This window comes from Aquila chrysaetos, chromosome 17, assembly GCF_900496995.4.
Source record: "Aquila chrysaetos chrysaetos chromosome 17, bAquChr1.4, whole genome shotgun sequence".
In the NCBI taxonomy this organism is placed as follows: domain Eukaryota; kingdom Metazoa; phylum Chordata; class Aves; order Accipitriformes; family Accipitridae; genus Aquila; species Aquila chrysaetos.
The window spans coordinates 15,157,227-15,170,150 of NC_044020.1; the positions used below are offsets into that span (position 1 = coordinate 15,157,227).

Here is a 12,924-nt window from a genome sequence, read left to right on the forward strand (position 1 = left end):
ATTCATAGACAGCCTGAATTTCCTTTTCTTTGACTGCTTTAACCTTGCAGACAAAGTAGTAATCCTAACCCAATTTCCTATTTTATGGTTGGTTGGTTTGTTTTCTTAAAAGAAAATGATGGAAGCATCAGGTGTCATACACAACTGAAAAAAACGCCTCACTATCCATTTCCAGGGGGTTTTGAATGCTGCACTTGCAGTTGTGCAGCAGGGCTCATTGCTGTTTGATTTCCAGAGCCCACAAGGGTCGCTGGTAGCAGGGGAAGGCGTGATCCAGGATGGCAGATGGAGCACACGCTCCTGTGCAAGGGATCTCTGAAGGAAGACGGGAGCCAGTGTCGCTCAGCCCGTCAAAGCCAGCCCCGGACTGCCCGTTCCTGGCTCGGGGGGTTTCCACGAGGTGTTCCCGAAAGAGCGGGAGGCTGGCGGCTCCAGGGGGCATACCCCATGTCACTCTCCCTCCTCCAGGGCTTGACGGCGTCCTTTCCAAGGGAAAGGAGCCCACCCCTTTTCACCACCCGTCTCGTGCGGGTGCGCTGGCAGCACCTCAGGGTTTCCTGCTGTGGCCTCTGCTGCTCACCCAGACCTTGGAAGGACCGGTGATTTTGGCCGTCGGCCAGCGCTGCTTGGGGAACTCACGTAACAAAAAGGGAACAGCGAATTTCACTGGGTTCGTCTCAACACAAAGACAACCAGCTTCATGGAAAAGAAAGGGCGTTCCTGCGGGCAGCGTTGAAGGATGCTGTGCTGAGCGCGAAAAGTAGGCTGTAAATTGTGATCTTTGCCAGGGAGAGGGCCCTGTCTCCTTCCTAGTGGTTTCTGTCAGGCAGACTGATGAGTGCTAGCTCTCACGGAGCAGCCTCAGCTACTGACATAGCTCATCTTTTGGAGCGCAAGGCTACAGGAATGAAAGTAAATTTGCAATGAAAAGACAGTGTGGCAGGCTGGACTTTTTAAGGTATATTTCAGTACAGTGCTTTTGAGAAGAGATCTTAAAACTCATGTAGTGACCGCTGGCTTCTCCTACAAAACTGCAAGAGTTGATAGTCGGTTTTCCTTTTCTTTTTTATTTTTCCTTTTATTGATATTGTCCACTGCCTGGTTTACATCATTTTCTGACTATTAATTAACTTGATTTTTTTGGCAGACAATAATTAGGATAGATTCGTATTTTTCTTCATGCCATATGCTCTCTCTGCCTGTTTAACATTCTTAGTTTATTTTAACCGTGCAAAGACATATAACTATCTAATTTCTTCCATCTACATCTTACGCATGAAAAAAATGGCACATTGCAACTAGCTTCCAGGACCAAATTAATTCCTGTTCTAATTTCACTGGTATCAGGAGAGCTTTAGCAGTGGCAGATTGGCCCCATTCATTAGGCTGCCACAAGATAAATCAAGCAGGATAGCCAGTGATGCCAATGTGGTTATTCCCAAGTCTGTACTTTGATATTTCCCAATAGCTTTCTGGGATCTCCTGATGTCTGCAAAGGACTCCATGCGGGGAGATGCAGTCTTTCAGCTTGGCCATATGCTGGAGATCTGAGTTTCACACAGAGCAGTGCGTATCCAAATTATGCCTGTCAAAACGAGAGCAAGGTCCTTCAAAGAGACTGCCTACTTAGAAATTCAGTGAGAGTCATGAAAGACCTCTGCTTTCCAATGGTATATCTTGATGACATTTCCTTTCTCCTGTTCACATCCCTCAGCGATGTGCTGCTTCTCAGCATATTGGCAAGAAAAAGGTAGGTCTCTTCACAGGTTGACACTTCATCCCATTTAAGTCAGAGAAGACTTTTGTTTTACCCCTCTAAGGTTTCTGTCCAGAAAAAAAAGATTCCTCAAAAGAAAGATGATTTAAAAGCTAACAAAACATGTATTTTATATATTATATATATGCATATAGAATTATATGTGTAAATATAAATGCATATAAATATATGTGTGCATAAATATATACATATAAAAATATAAAATAGCTTAACTTTATATAAATATACATCTATGCATGTATGCACGCTACCATTTGAGCTTCTATTGTTAATTTGGGCCTTCTCCACAAGACTGAACAGTATATTTTCTGCTTGTCTCTGACTGGAATCATTTCAGGGCTTTCTCATGTTAATCAAAACACCACAGACTATAGAGTTTACTTGTTTAGGTTCTGTAGTCCAGATTGTTGTAACGCAAAGTATGAGCTATTTGCTGCAATATTTCTTCTCAGAGCCCAAGGGTTTTGTCAGCTTGAGCACAGCCCGCATCCTTGCATTGCTTCCTGAGCTGGGACGTTAGGAAGGACGAAATGAACAGGGTACGTTCAGCCCTTAGATAGGAAACCTGTAAAATAGAATTTGAGCATAAAATAGCACCACTTCTTCGGATTCTGTAGCAAAGCTGTGTTCAGCAAATTGGGCCCAGTACTTCACTGAAGGAGAAAAACTGAAACCTTGACCACTTATTATTAAAGATCCCTGTGATGGTTTTCACAAGAACAGGTGTGTGAATCTTGCTGTCCTGGCCAGATTCCTGTGAGTGCAGTTGTGTTGTGCCTATCAAAATGACCTTCCTCCCAGTTTTCAGTCTAGACAAGGTTACAAGTAGTTCTGGTATCTAACGCAATTATTTCAAGGCTGCTTTCTTCTGCTCTTGGAGTTTTGGCTTTTCAACGGGAGTAAAGTAACTCCAGAATTTATATAATTAATTTAGTGTTTTGCAATATTTGAAAGAAAGTTCCACCTTATTACTACTTGGGTTTAAAGTAGTTTATGAGAGAATAAAGAGCACGGATGTAAAATCAGTGGCTGAAATTCTCACTCATCCTCCATTTTCCCAGCTTGAAGCCTTGTTTTATTCTTCCCAGGGTGACTCATACCCATACAGCCTTTTTTTTTTTTTTTTTTTTTCAAATTCACTGTCAATTTTTCTTTTCATTGTGAAGGAAAAAATGTTTGTACATTCGAAGGAATCGGGAAAGCAGTACGTTGCAAAGCTATTGTGTGCTGTAGGAAAAATGTATCTCTGGTGGGAATTGGAGAAATCAGGATCTCAGGACCTCTGAGGGTAATTAAGAGCAGCTCTGCCTGACTTTTATTTTAGCTTATGATTAGGAGTTTTGAGTGGTAAATGTCTCATTGTTTCGAAAGCAGATGATTCCTTTCATAAATCACTGTAAAATATATTCCCTTTAGGGAGAGTTCTGCCTCTGTATCTTCTACAAAAAATACTCTCCTCAAGAGACCATCAGGCCTGCTGCCTGGGACTCTGATCTCTTCAGCTCTCAGAAAGTAATTGGCATTAGACCTAGTTAATGCTCGGTTGTCATTGTGCCAGATGCTGCAGGAAGTGATTCAGCAGGTCCAATCCTTTCCTCTGGCTCGTTAATGGATCAGAGCTGTTGAAGTAGGAGCTTCAGAGTTTTTTTTCCAATGAAATGTAAAACTTAAGCCCTTTGTGTTTTTCTTTCTTAAAGGATGACATGGCATGTCTTTAAAAAGGCTGGTTATCCATGGCAGCCCTAATTTTGAAACGTAACTGAGAAGAACATCTAGGTCCATTAGTGCTCAGCTTTACCCAGCAAACAAATCATGTTGTCCCCTTTTTAAGGTGAAAAAAACCTTCCATCAGAATCAAAGAAACAAAAAGAACTGCAACCAAATGACTTCCTGCCATAATTTCCATTGGAGGGCTGATCTAAAGTATTGGCCTAAATCTGTTTAAGAACAACAGATATGCCTTTGTTCTTGTGACGACATTATTTTTCAGTTTGTATTACCTTTTTGTCATCTTATGTGGGCATCTAGAAATTGCAGTATAATGAGCATCATTGCTCAGATACTACTTTCACTTGCATTCCCCTTTCATAAGCAATAGCACATGGCATCTCTATTACCTATGATAAACTTGAACATTATGTTCCTGAAGTATTAAACAGCAGCTTTTTAATCTCAAAAATGGTTGCTTTTTAGCAAGAGATAAAACGATCCCTAAAGTTTATAGCATAAGGGAAGCTTTATCCTGGCTATGACTTAACTCCCACTAACTATACAGACAACATAAATGGTGTCATCCTGGGTAGAAAATGGCATAATTCACAACTTCTTCATATGAATAAAGAGCATCACCTGTGGGAGTTAGGTCACTCCATTAATGGGGCTTCTTTTTTATAAAAGTCATGATAGGAAGGTGAATCATGATTAATTTGGGTTTGAGTGTGAGAAGCAAGAGAGTTGATCTCAGTCCCATTTCAACCACCCACATGTAATACTACATCTAACCTACCACAGTAATTAATCATTAATTCAATCTGTAGAGTGACCCAATCTACAAATATTAAAACCAGATTGATTTGGAATGGAATATAGTACTTATTTTCAATGTACTTTTTTTTTTTTTTTCCCTGAATTGCAAATGTTAACGTGTCTGGCACAAATTGAATGCATTAATGGAGAATTTAGCATCCAGAATTTTCCAGGGCATTTGAGGAAGAGGTTAGCCATATTTATTATGCTATCTTGATGTTTGTATAATGTGAGCTATGTGCTAAATGCAAAATGCTGTAGAGTCCAGGAGAAACACAGAAGTTAAGTTTCCCATAAACAGATATAATGGGAAAACAGTTGCTATAGGAGCAGCAGATTCTGAAACACTAAGAAAAAAGGCAAATTTAGGTCTTGATCCTGCAAGCTTGTCTATGTGCATTTAATATAATCTGCAAGTCTAAAAATAAAGAGATTGTACATGAAGAGTGCCTTAAACATGCTATTAGAGGGACACTGAAATCCTCTAAGTCCTTCTGTAATATGACTTCAGACATCAATGCAGTGCACAGCATTTATAAAGCTCTAAGATTTCTGAAGTATTATATTACACTTTATTTAGGCTACTTCTTGAGAACCACTAAAATCTGTGAAAAGCTGGATCCTAAATACTGAAAATTGTAAAATTAAAAAGACCAGACTGTTTATGCTCTGAATTATAAATATACATAGTGAAGAGTGACATTTTACATATTCTTTAAGTTTAATAACCCTAGGAGCAGTTAGTAAGTGAAAAACGGAACATGATTTTTATCTGCTGAGTGTCTTTTTAATTTCACAGTGTGCAAATAGCTTTTGATGTGAAGATTTGGTGCCGAAGGAAGTAAGATAATGGAAGAATCTTTAAATTGCATTATATCACTCATGCTACTCTGCTAACATCAGCCATGAGCAATGAGAGGATAGTAAGCGGAAGATAACAACAAGAAAGAGAGTCTGTGGTGATTACCGCTTAATTCAATTATTGCTTAATTAAATCAAAGCATCAGGAGGAAAAATCATTTGGATTAAAAATAAATATAACTTCCATCCTTTATTTGATTTGTTGTAGGAAGGAATAAATGGGGTAATTTAATCACTGACATAAGAAAGTTTCAGTAATTCTTTCAGAAATAAGGAGACCTCAGATGTGAATGAGATAGCAGAAGAAAGCCCAGGGCACACCCGATAACATGAAAGATGACTGCACATAAGCGTTGTGCTATTTAGAGATTGTTATTGACATTTAAACCACTATCGTGTGCTGTGTGAGCTGTGATATAAACCCTCTGGTCATGTGGATAGTCAGATCAACTATTTATTTCAGAATAAGCAATGGGAAAAGCCTCGGCAGAAAGAAGAGTAGGCTTTGTTGTTTCCCGTGATCTGCTTTACTCCTATTTATTTCTAGGCTATCACAAATTGTCAGCAAAATTTTCACAGATCCCATCACTGAAGTGCCTGTTGGTATTTGTGAGATTGGGAGTTTCTGTTTGTAAGTGGTTAACATACAAATATACTGATATTTACCTGAAGCTAATGAAGCGTCTTTGCCATGAGAAATAGTTTAATAATCCCACATGATTGCATTCCCATGCTCTGACAAAGTTGAAAATGATTCCATGACTACTTCTTAAGACTTGGGGAAAGATTCTGTTTGCATCTGTGGCTTTTGTTCTCAGTTGTTTTTTCTTCTCCACTTCTCATCACAGCTGGAAACATAGTGCTGTGGTGAAAATACTGTGCTGGTAATCGGGATTTAATTTTCGCTTCCACTACAGTCTTGCTTTTCCATCTTTGATTAACCTGTTCCACCTCCTGTGGAATAATTCCACTTTTGAAACTGATACTGGTCTTCCCTTTCATCTACTCTTTCTATTGCCCATTGTGACTCTATGCTCTCAGGGAAAAATATTTTATTAGTTTTTCTCCAGGGCCTACCGCAGCAGAACTTTGAACACAAATGTGTCCTCTAAGGCCATGCTAATCAACAGCCTGAATTTTTCAATCTTTTCCCTACAGTGTGCAGGAACTAAATCAACACAGTAATACTTATAAGGTTGTAGGCATAATTACTGAGGGTGTTGTGCATTAACTACCTCTATTAAAATATGTTAGTAGGACAAATTGCAATGAACACTATAACCTTATTTTAAATATCTGCTTGGCCCTCTTAACCAATGTATAGTTGGGTTGCGCTTTTTTTTTTTCTTCTCTCTGAGAAGAGCATCAAGCAAAAGGGTAGTTTGGGATTTTTTTTTTTTTTTTTTTTTTGTGGATAAAGAAGGCTGAATAAAACTGTGACTCTCTTATTGTTAGCAACAATCCAGACTTCCAGCTGCAGTGAATTGACACAGCTTTCCTTAGTCGATGGAGCTACATGGGTCTAGATGCCATATCACAGTACACAGGGTATTTTTCTTACTTTTTCTAGCCCACCTGGCTCAGAGTTCAGAGCATTAGATCGGCAGATCCCCTGTGCCCTCCAGTAAACCACTTTACTTTTCTGTACCTCAGTTCTTCATCTGTAAAATAATGGTAAAGGTACTGCTATATTTTGTAGAAGTTTGGTGTGGATAAATATATTGAAGACGGTGGCCCTATCAGATATGGTAGGAATGGGGACCCATGAAATAAAGGAATGAATACATATCAAAATAGAAAAATCTTCATTCAGGTAGCTTCCTTTCGCTGTTACACTGATAAGCTTCTCAGCTAATCTTAAAAGTTCACATTTATGCCAAAGTTATGAGCAGTTTCAAGTGTTTTGTTGTTTTTATCTGGGCACTTTTACATGATTGGCAAGCATTAAAGACTAAAATCTTTCTGGGGTCATGACTGAGTGCTTAAATAGTAACTGCTATTTCAACCTTATTTTTTATGGCAAATAAGGAAATTTTTCTGTTAAAGTGTAAGCATCAAGAACATAAATTGTTTTGTGGGGGAACACACAAATATTGGCTTTGACAACATCCCAAGTAGCTTTGCCCTAGACCTCTCTGAAGCTCCAAATATCACCTGGTAGATTTAAGAGTGCCTGTGCCATACCTAGCAAAACCATTTGTTTCATTGGTCGTATATATGTGTGAAGAACTGAGTTTGCCTATTAATCTGCTTCTTTCTTCCTTTTTTCCTTTTATTTGCATATCCTTTAGAACCCCTTCCTGTGAGCAGTGTTTTTATCTATGATTACAAACCATCACCAGAAACAGGAGTGTTGTTTGAAATTCAGTACCCAGAGAAGTACAATGTTTTTACCAGGGTAAATATAAGCTATTGGGAAGGAAAAGACTACCGAACAATGCTGTACAAAGGTAGGAGGAAACTATTCCACTAAAACTTAATACTAACTCTGCTGGAAACATTTTAAACAGTGGTCTTAGGTGTGGTTTTGACATGTATTGGTCATAATGATTTCTATTTCTGGTAATGTGTCTGTTTATATAATAACTTTTATAACATGAAGTAAGGGATGGGCCCTCGAATTGAGCTAGTGGTTCACTTTGGATTTAAACCTGCTTCCCATCCTAGTTCTAGTGATGCTTCCTTTCTTTTGGATTTTAGAGGAAGACTGGGTGGTCTGGATTTTTTTCATCAGTTCTGCTATCAACCTGGAAGGGATGCCCAATTTCTGGTGCTTCCAAATAAGCATGTACACTAAAATCCCCAAAATGTTCCACCATTTTTTTTATCTTCCCTGCTGATGTACAATCCAAAACAAAAGAAAAGGAAAAAGGAAAGAACCCCAAAACTCAGCAGGAAGGACAGAGATATGTTTTTGCTTTCTAGGTATGCTTGTTGAAATCCCTGGATGACATTCTGTGTCAGCTGAAAGCATTAAAAATCTTCCCAGTCTCTTCCCTCTGGCCAAGGTTTCGTCGTTGGTGAACAGCTGATAGGAGAGCTCTGGGATGCCCCAGAGCTGGGAAACCCGTTCAATATACCTGATTCCTGGTGCAGGATTTAAACCTGGTAGTTCTGTATCACCATACAGTGACACAGTGCTAATAGTACAATGCTGTATAGTACTGTATACTATTGTAGCATTCAGTATCGTCCCTGAGCTAATAAACCCTGCTGCATATTATAATTGTCAATTTTCTTAAAATAATCTAATCAAGGGCAATCAATCTAACAATCTAGACAGTCAGTCTAAACAATTTAAACAACCAATCTAACCATCTAAACAATCTAATAAGAGCAAATTCTGCTTTCTTTTTTATTTGTTTATAACAACTCCCTTTTGCCCTGTTGTATAGCTTAAGCATAGCATCTGTCTCAGCGATGTAAATGGGACTGTCCTATGGAAAACATCCTAAGAGGTGAGAAAGACCTGCATACTCTGCGGGCCCTGAAACCCCAGTGGTTTAACATTGCATAGTGGCAGTAAAATGGCTTTGAGCAATCCAGTAGGTGCTGGATTTTAGGCACTGAACTAAGGCTCCCAATGTAGAAGTCTGGTCACTGTAAGCTCTCTCTGAAGTCAGCAGAGGGAGATACGCACCTCCAGAAAGAGGTCAGAAAATTTTGGAGTCTCTTTGCTTCAATACAGAGTGGGGCTAGAAATCACATTTTCAATGCTGTGAAGTGCGAGAAGTTAGGAAGGGTAATTCTGAATCATAGCACAAAATATAGGTGACCTCTTTCCAGGGAACAAAAGGGGTACCAGCAGTAATTTTTGTCTTCTACAGCTAATACATGCTTCCAGGGGCTGTATGGAGCTGCAGCTGCTGATAAATAAAAAAGTCAAACTGAGTTAAGAGATTCACTACTCAACTTGCACGCTCCTTCCCGTAGCCTAATAGCCCTAAGCAACTTCTCTTCAGCCCCCACGTGTACCGATGGTGGGAGTGAGCTCAGCTCTCAGTACCGCGGCTTGCACTCAGCTGCATGGTGGATGGCCCTTTGAGCATCTACCCCGAACATTATGCCTCAGTCAGCAAAAGACCAAGGAGTCTTTTGCGTGCAGCAGTTAAAGGTCTGAAGAAACTGTCAGATACTCTTTGAGATATTCAGTGTCACATGGAACAGGTTGCCAGATTCGGTTCCCTTTCCTGTGAAAAGTAGTTCATGTTTCTTGTGCTGGGTTTTTTGTTTGTTTGTTTTTGGTTTTGTTTTTTTTTTTTTTTAGCAAAGTGCCTTTGACAGCCAGGAAAAATGTTGGCAAACTGAATTATTAGAATTTCGTGTCTCAGACCAGGCTGAGCAATGTTTAAACATCTGAAACACTGCCAGTTCAGCATGTGCAGTTGCATTATCAGAAAGTGAACATTTGACGCATTTTCCTCTTTTTTTTCCTTTCTTCTTTTCTTTTTAAACCTTTGGCAGATTTCTTTAAAGGTAAAACAGTTTTCAATCACTGGCTACCAGGCATATGCTACAGTAACATCACATTTCAGTTGGTATCAGAAGCGACCTTCAACAAAAGCACGCTAGTGGAATACAGCGGTGTCCAGCATGAGCCCAAACGGCACAGAACAGGTGAAGAAAATTATTATGTACCTTTTGCTCCAAGTCTGTATGGCTGCTTTCCTTTCTGCTGTGGGGAGGGGATTGATCCCACAGAGAGGAGGGTCTGTGTGGGAGCAGTCCTGGGCGCTGCTCCTGGCCAGGAGCATGGGAGGAGGATGCTGTGGCTAGTACATAGGGTTATGTGTACAATACAGTGCAAAGGGAAATTTGTGTGAGTGTTTCTGTTATAAAGCTTGCTGCTTAGAAAATAAATTCTGCTTCACATGAGATATTCTAGGCCTTGTGCTAGGAATTAATTTTTAAGCCACAGGAATAGCCACGCTGAGCATACTATTGATCTACGTATATTGGTCTGTCTGCTTGCACAGTGAATCATAGCTAAACTGTTGGAGAAGGCCTTCCTCATTGTGCTGTCTTCTGTCACAGAGAAGAATGTCATAGTCGCCCCACTTGGCGGCCACTTTATGCCCTGAAGCATGAACTTTTAATCTCCAAGACAGCAATGTTGCAAAGGCTGAAAATTGCATTTGTTCAGGGTCCAGAACTAATTTAATTTGGTCCTGGGATGGTGCCCAAAACTTTTCTGTTCATCTGTTGGACCACAGACATTTTCCAGGGTCCAAAGTGAAACGAACCAGTGGTAAAATCAAAAGGCCAAATCTTCAGATGAATACGCTGATGTTAGTCCATTGCCTTGGACAGAGCAAAGCCAACTGATGCCAGCTGAGTTCTGTCCTGAGGATCCTAAATATAGTTATCGAGATACTGAACCATAAGAATGCAACCAACAGGATCTCATTTTTCTTTCCTGCTGCCCTCCCATCCCCCATTCTTCGCACAAACTGCAACGAGATTGTAGTGTCTGGTTTTGTATTAGTGGCCGTGGCCGGGACAGGGGAGGTGAACAAATTAGTGTCTTGTAAGATGCCAGCTTAAAAGACGCCAGTCAAAATTGTTTGCAGAGGCTACTCACACTTATCGTGTGTAAGGGCAGACAGACAAGCAATTACAGCGAGGCAGACAAAATGGTGTGTGTTCACCTCCTGGCATAACTTCTTTGCATGCCAGAATCTTGTCTTCTGGAGACCCAAATCTTAAGATCAAGCTTTCACAAGTATTAAAATTTAAGCTGATGTTTAATACTTGTGAAAAGGTGGCTGCTAAAAGCATATGAAAAGCCCTACAGCAACATGAAGGTCATACTTTTTAAATGTGAGCTATGCCATATATTAGTTTTGCATATGTTTTTCAATTCATGTCTACAGAAGTATTTTGCTCCATGATCAAGGTCTTTCTGGAAGACACAATAGAATAAACGAAGATCCACTCTTACAAATTCACACTGGAGTAGCCTTGCTGCTGTAATAGCACTGAAGTCTGATTTACTGTGACTTCACATCTACTTTTCTTCCTGGCTGTCATGGTTTAAGCCCAGCCAGCAGCTAGGCACCACACAGCTGCTCACTCACTGCCCCCTTCCCAGTGGGATGGGGAGGAGAATCGGCAAAAAAAGTAAAACTCATAGGTTGAGATAAGAACAGTTTAATAACTAAAGTAAAATAAAATGTAATACTAACAATAGTAATAATAATAGTAGTAATGAAAAGGAATACAATATAATAAAATAAATAACTAAATAAAACCCAAGAGAAGACAAGTGATACACAATGCAATTGCTCGTGAACCATGCACATCGCCGATGCCCAAGCAGCAATCCACCCCTCCCAGCCAACTCCCCCCAGTTTATATACTGAGCATGACGTTCTACAGTATGGAATTCCTTTGGCTAGTTCGGGTCAGCTGTCCTGGCCGTGCTCCCTCCCAGCTTCTTGTGCACCTGCTTGCTGGCAGAGCATGGGAAACTGAAAAATCCTTGATTTGGGATCAGCGCTACTTAGCAACAGCTAAAACATCAGTGTGTTATCAACATTATTCTCACACTAAATCCAAAACACGCTGTACCAGCTACTAAGAAGAAAACTAACTCTATCCCAGCTGATTCTTGAATCATGATTCTTCTGTGAATTTACACTCATCTTGATCCCACTAGAATCACTTCTGCTATAAGTATATATAAGAGAAGGAAGAATCTTAATAAGAACTAGTTATTTCACAATATCCCTAAATGCGTTGTTTTCTTGCAAACAATATTTCTCTGGGGAATTAACACATCGTAAAGGTGCACAGAACATAGCTATTAAAAGACTAACCCTTGCTTCTCTTTTAGTTCCTTACCCACCTCGAAACATTTCTGTTCAGATTGTACCAATCAACAGAAACAACTGGGAAGAGCACAGTGGGAATTTCGCAGAAGAATCATTCATGGGACCACAAGAAATCATAAGAAAAGAAAAACTTAGCCATTTTTCTGACAACCCACCTGAAATTCCAGCAGCGAACACATCTGCAGCCTGGCCGGACTACCGCTATAACAGCACTGAGTATGAAACCACATCACAGCCGTACTGGTGGTCTAACGAAGCTGAGTCATCCGAGGGTGAAGAGGAGTTTGTCAATGCAGTTGCCAGTGATTACGAGGCCAATGATGTCAACACATCGGGAAAACTCACGCCAGAGCCCCCCTCCTTCCTTCCTGTACAAATGGTGCTGACCTGGTTACCACCAAAGCCACCTACCGCGTTTGATGGTTTCCATATCAATGTTGAAAGGGAAGGTAAAACAGAGCCTTACACCCTTTTTGTACCTCTTTTCTGTAATTCCATTGCTGCGTTGTCTCCTCTACAAATTATTAATTACCTAGTACTGTGCCTCAGAGGACTTTGTTACATCTCCTGTATTTCTTGAGAAGTTTCTTGCATTGAATAGCATCTAGTTCTGGCTGAGCATCATAAAAGTAAGGGAGGAGGGGTAAATCACAGTTTGCAATTCTCTTCTGTTAAACAAGATTTATACCGTTGTATATATTGCTGCACTGTTTACACTGCAGTTATCATAAATCCATTCTGGTATCGGAGAAAGGAGAAACGAGCTGATTTTTGCAATTTGAGACAGAGAAGGCACATTATACCATGTAGTTTTGTCTGCCACTGAGAAAGGTTCTCAGGGGGACCTCGACTGGACAGGGCATACAGAAAAGGTAGTCTAGATTCAGATTAACAGTTGTCTCAGAGGACAGCTACCAAACATATTCC

At 40.1% G+C, this 12,924-nt stretch overlaps 1 protein-coding gene across 1 annotated transcript in view; it reads left to right on the forward strand.

The window, feature by feature from the left end:
* PTPRO (protein tyrosine phosphatase receptor type O) overlaps positions 1-12,924 on the forward strand; it is a 163,769-nt gene that overhangs the window by 91,213 nt on the left and 59,632 nt on the right. Inside the window, 3 exon segments of the mRNA XM_030040367.2 lie at positions 7,456-7,614; positions 9,629-9,781; positions 12,000-12,446. Of these exon segments, the coding sequence (XP_029896227.1) occupies positions 7,456-7,614; positions 9,629-9,781; positions 12,000-12,446 (759 nt within the window).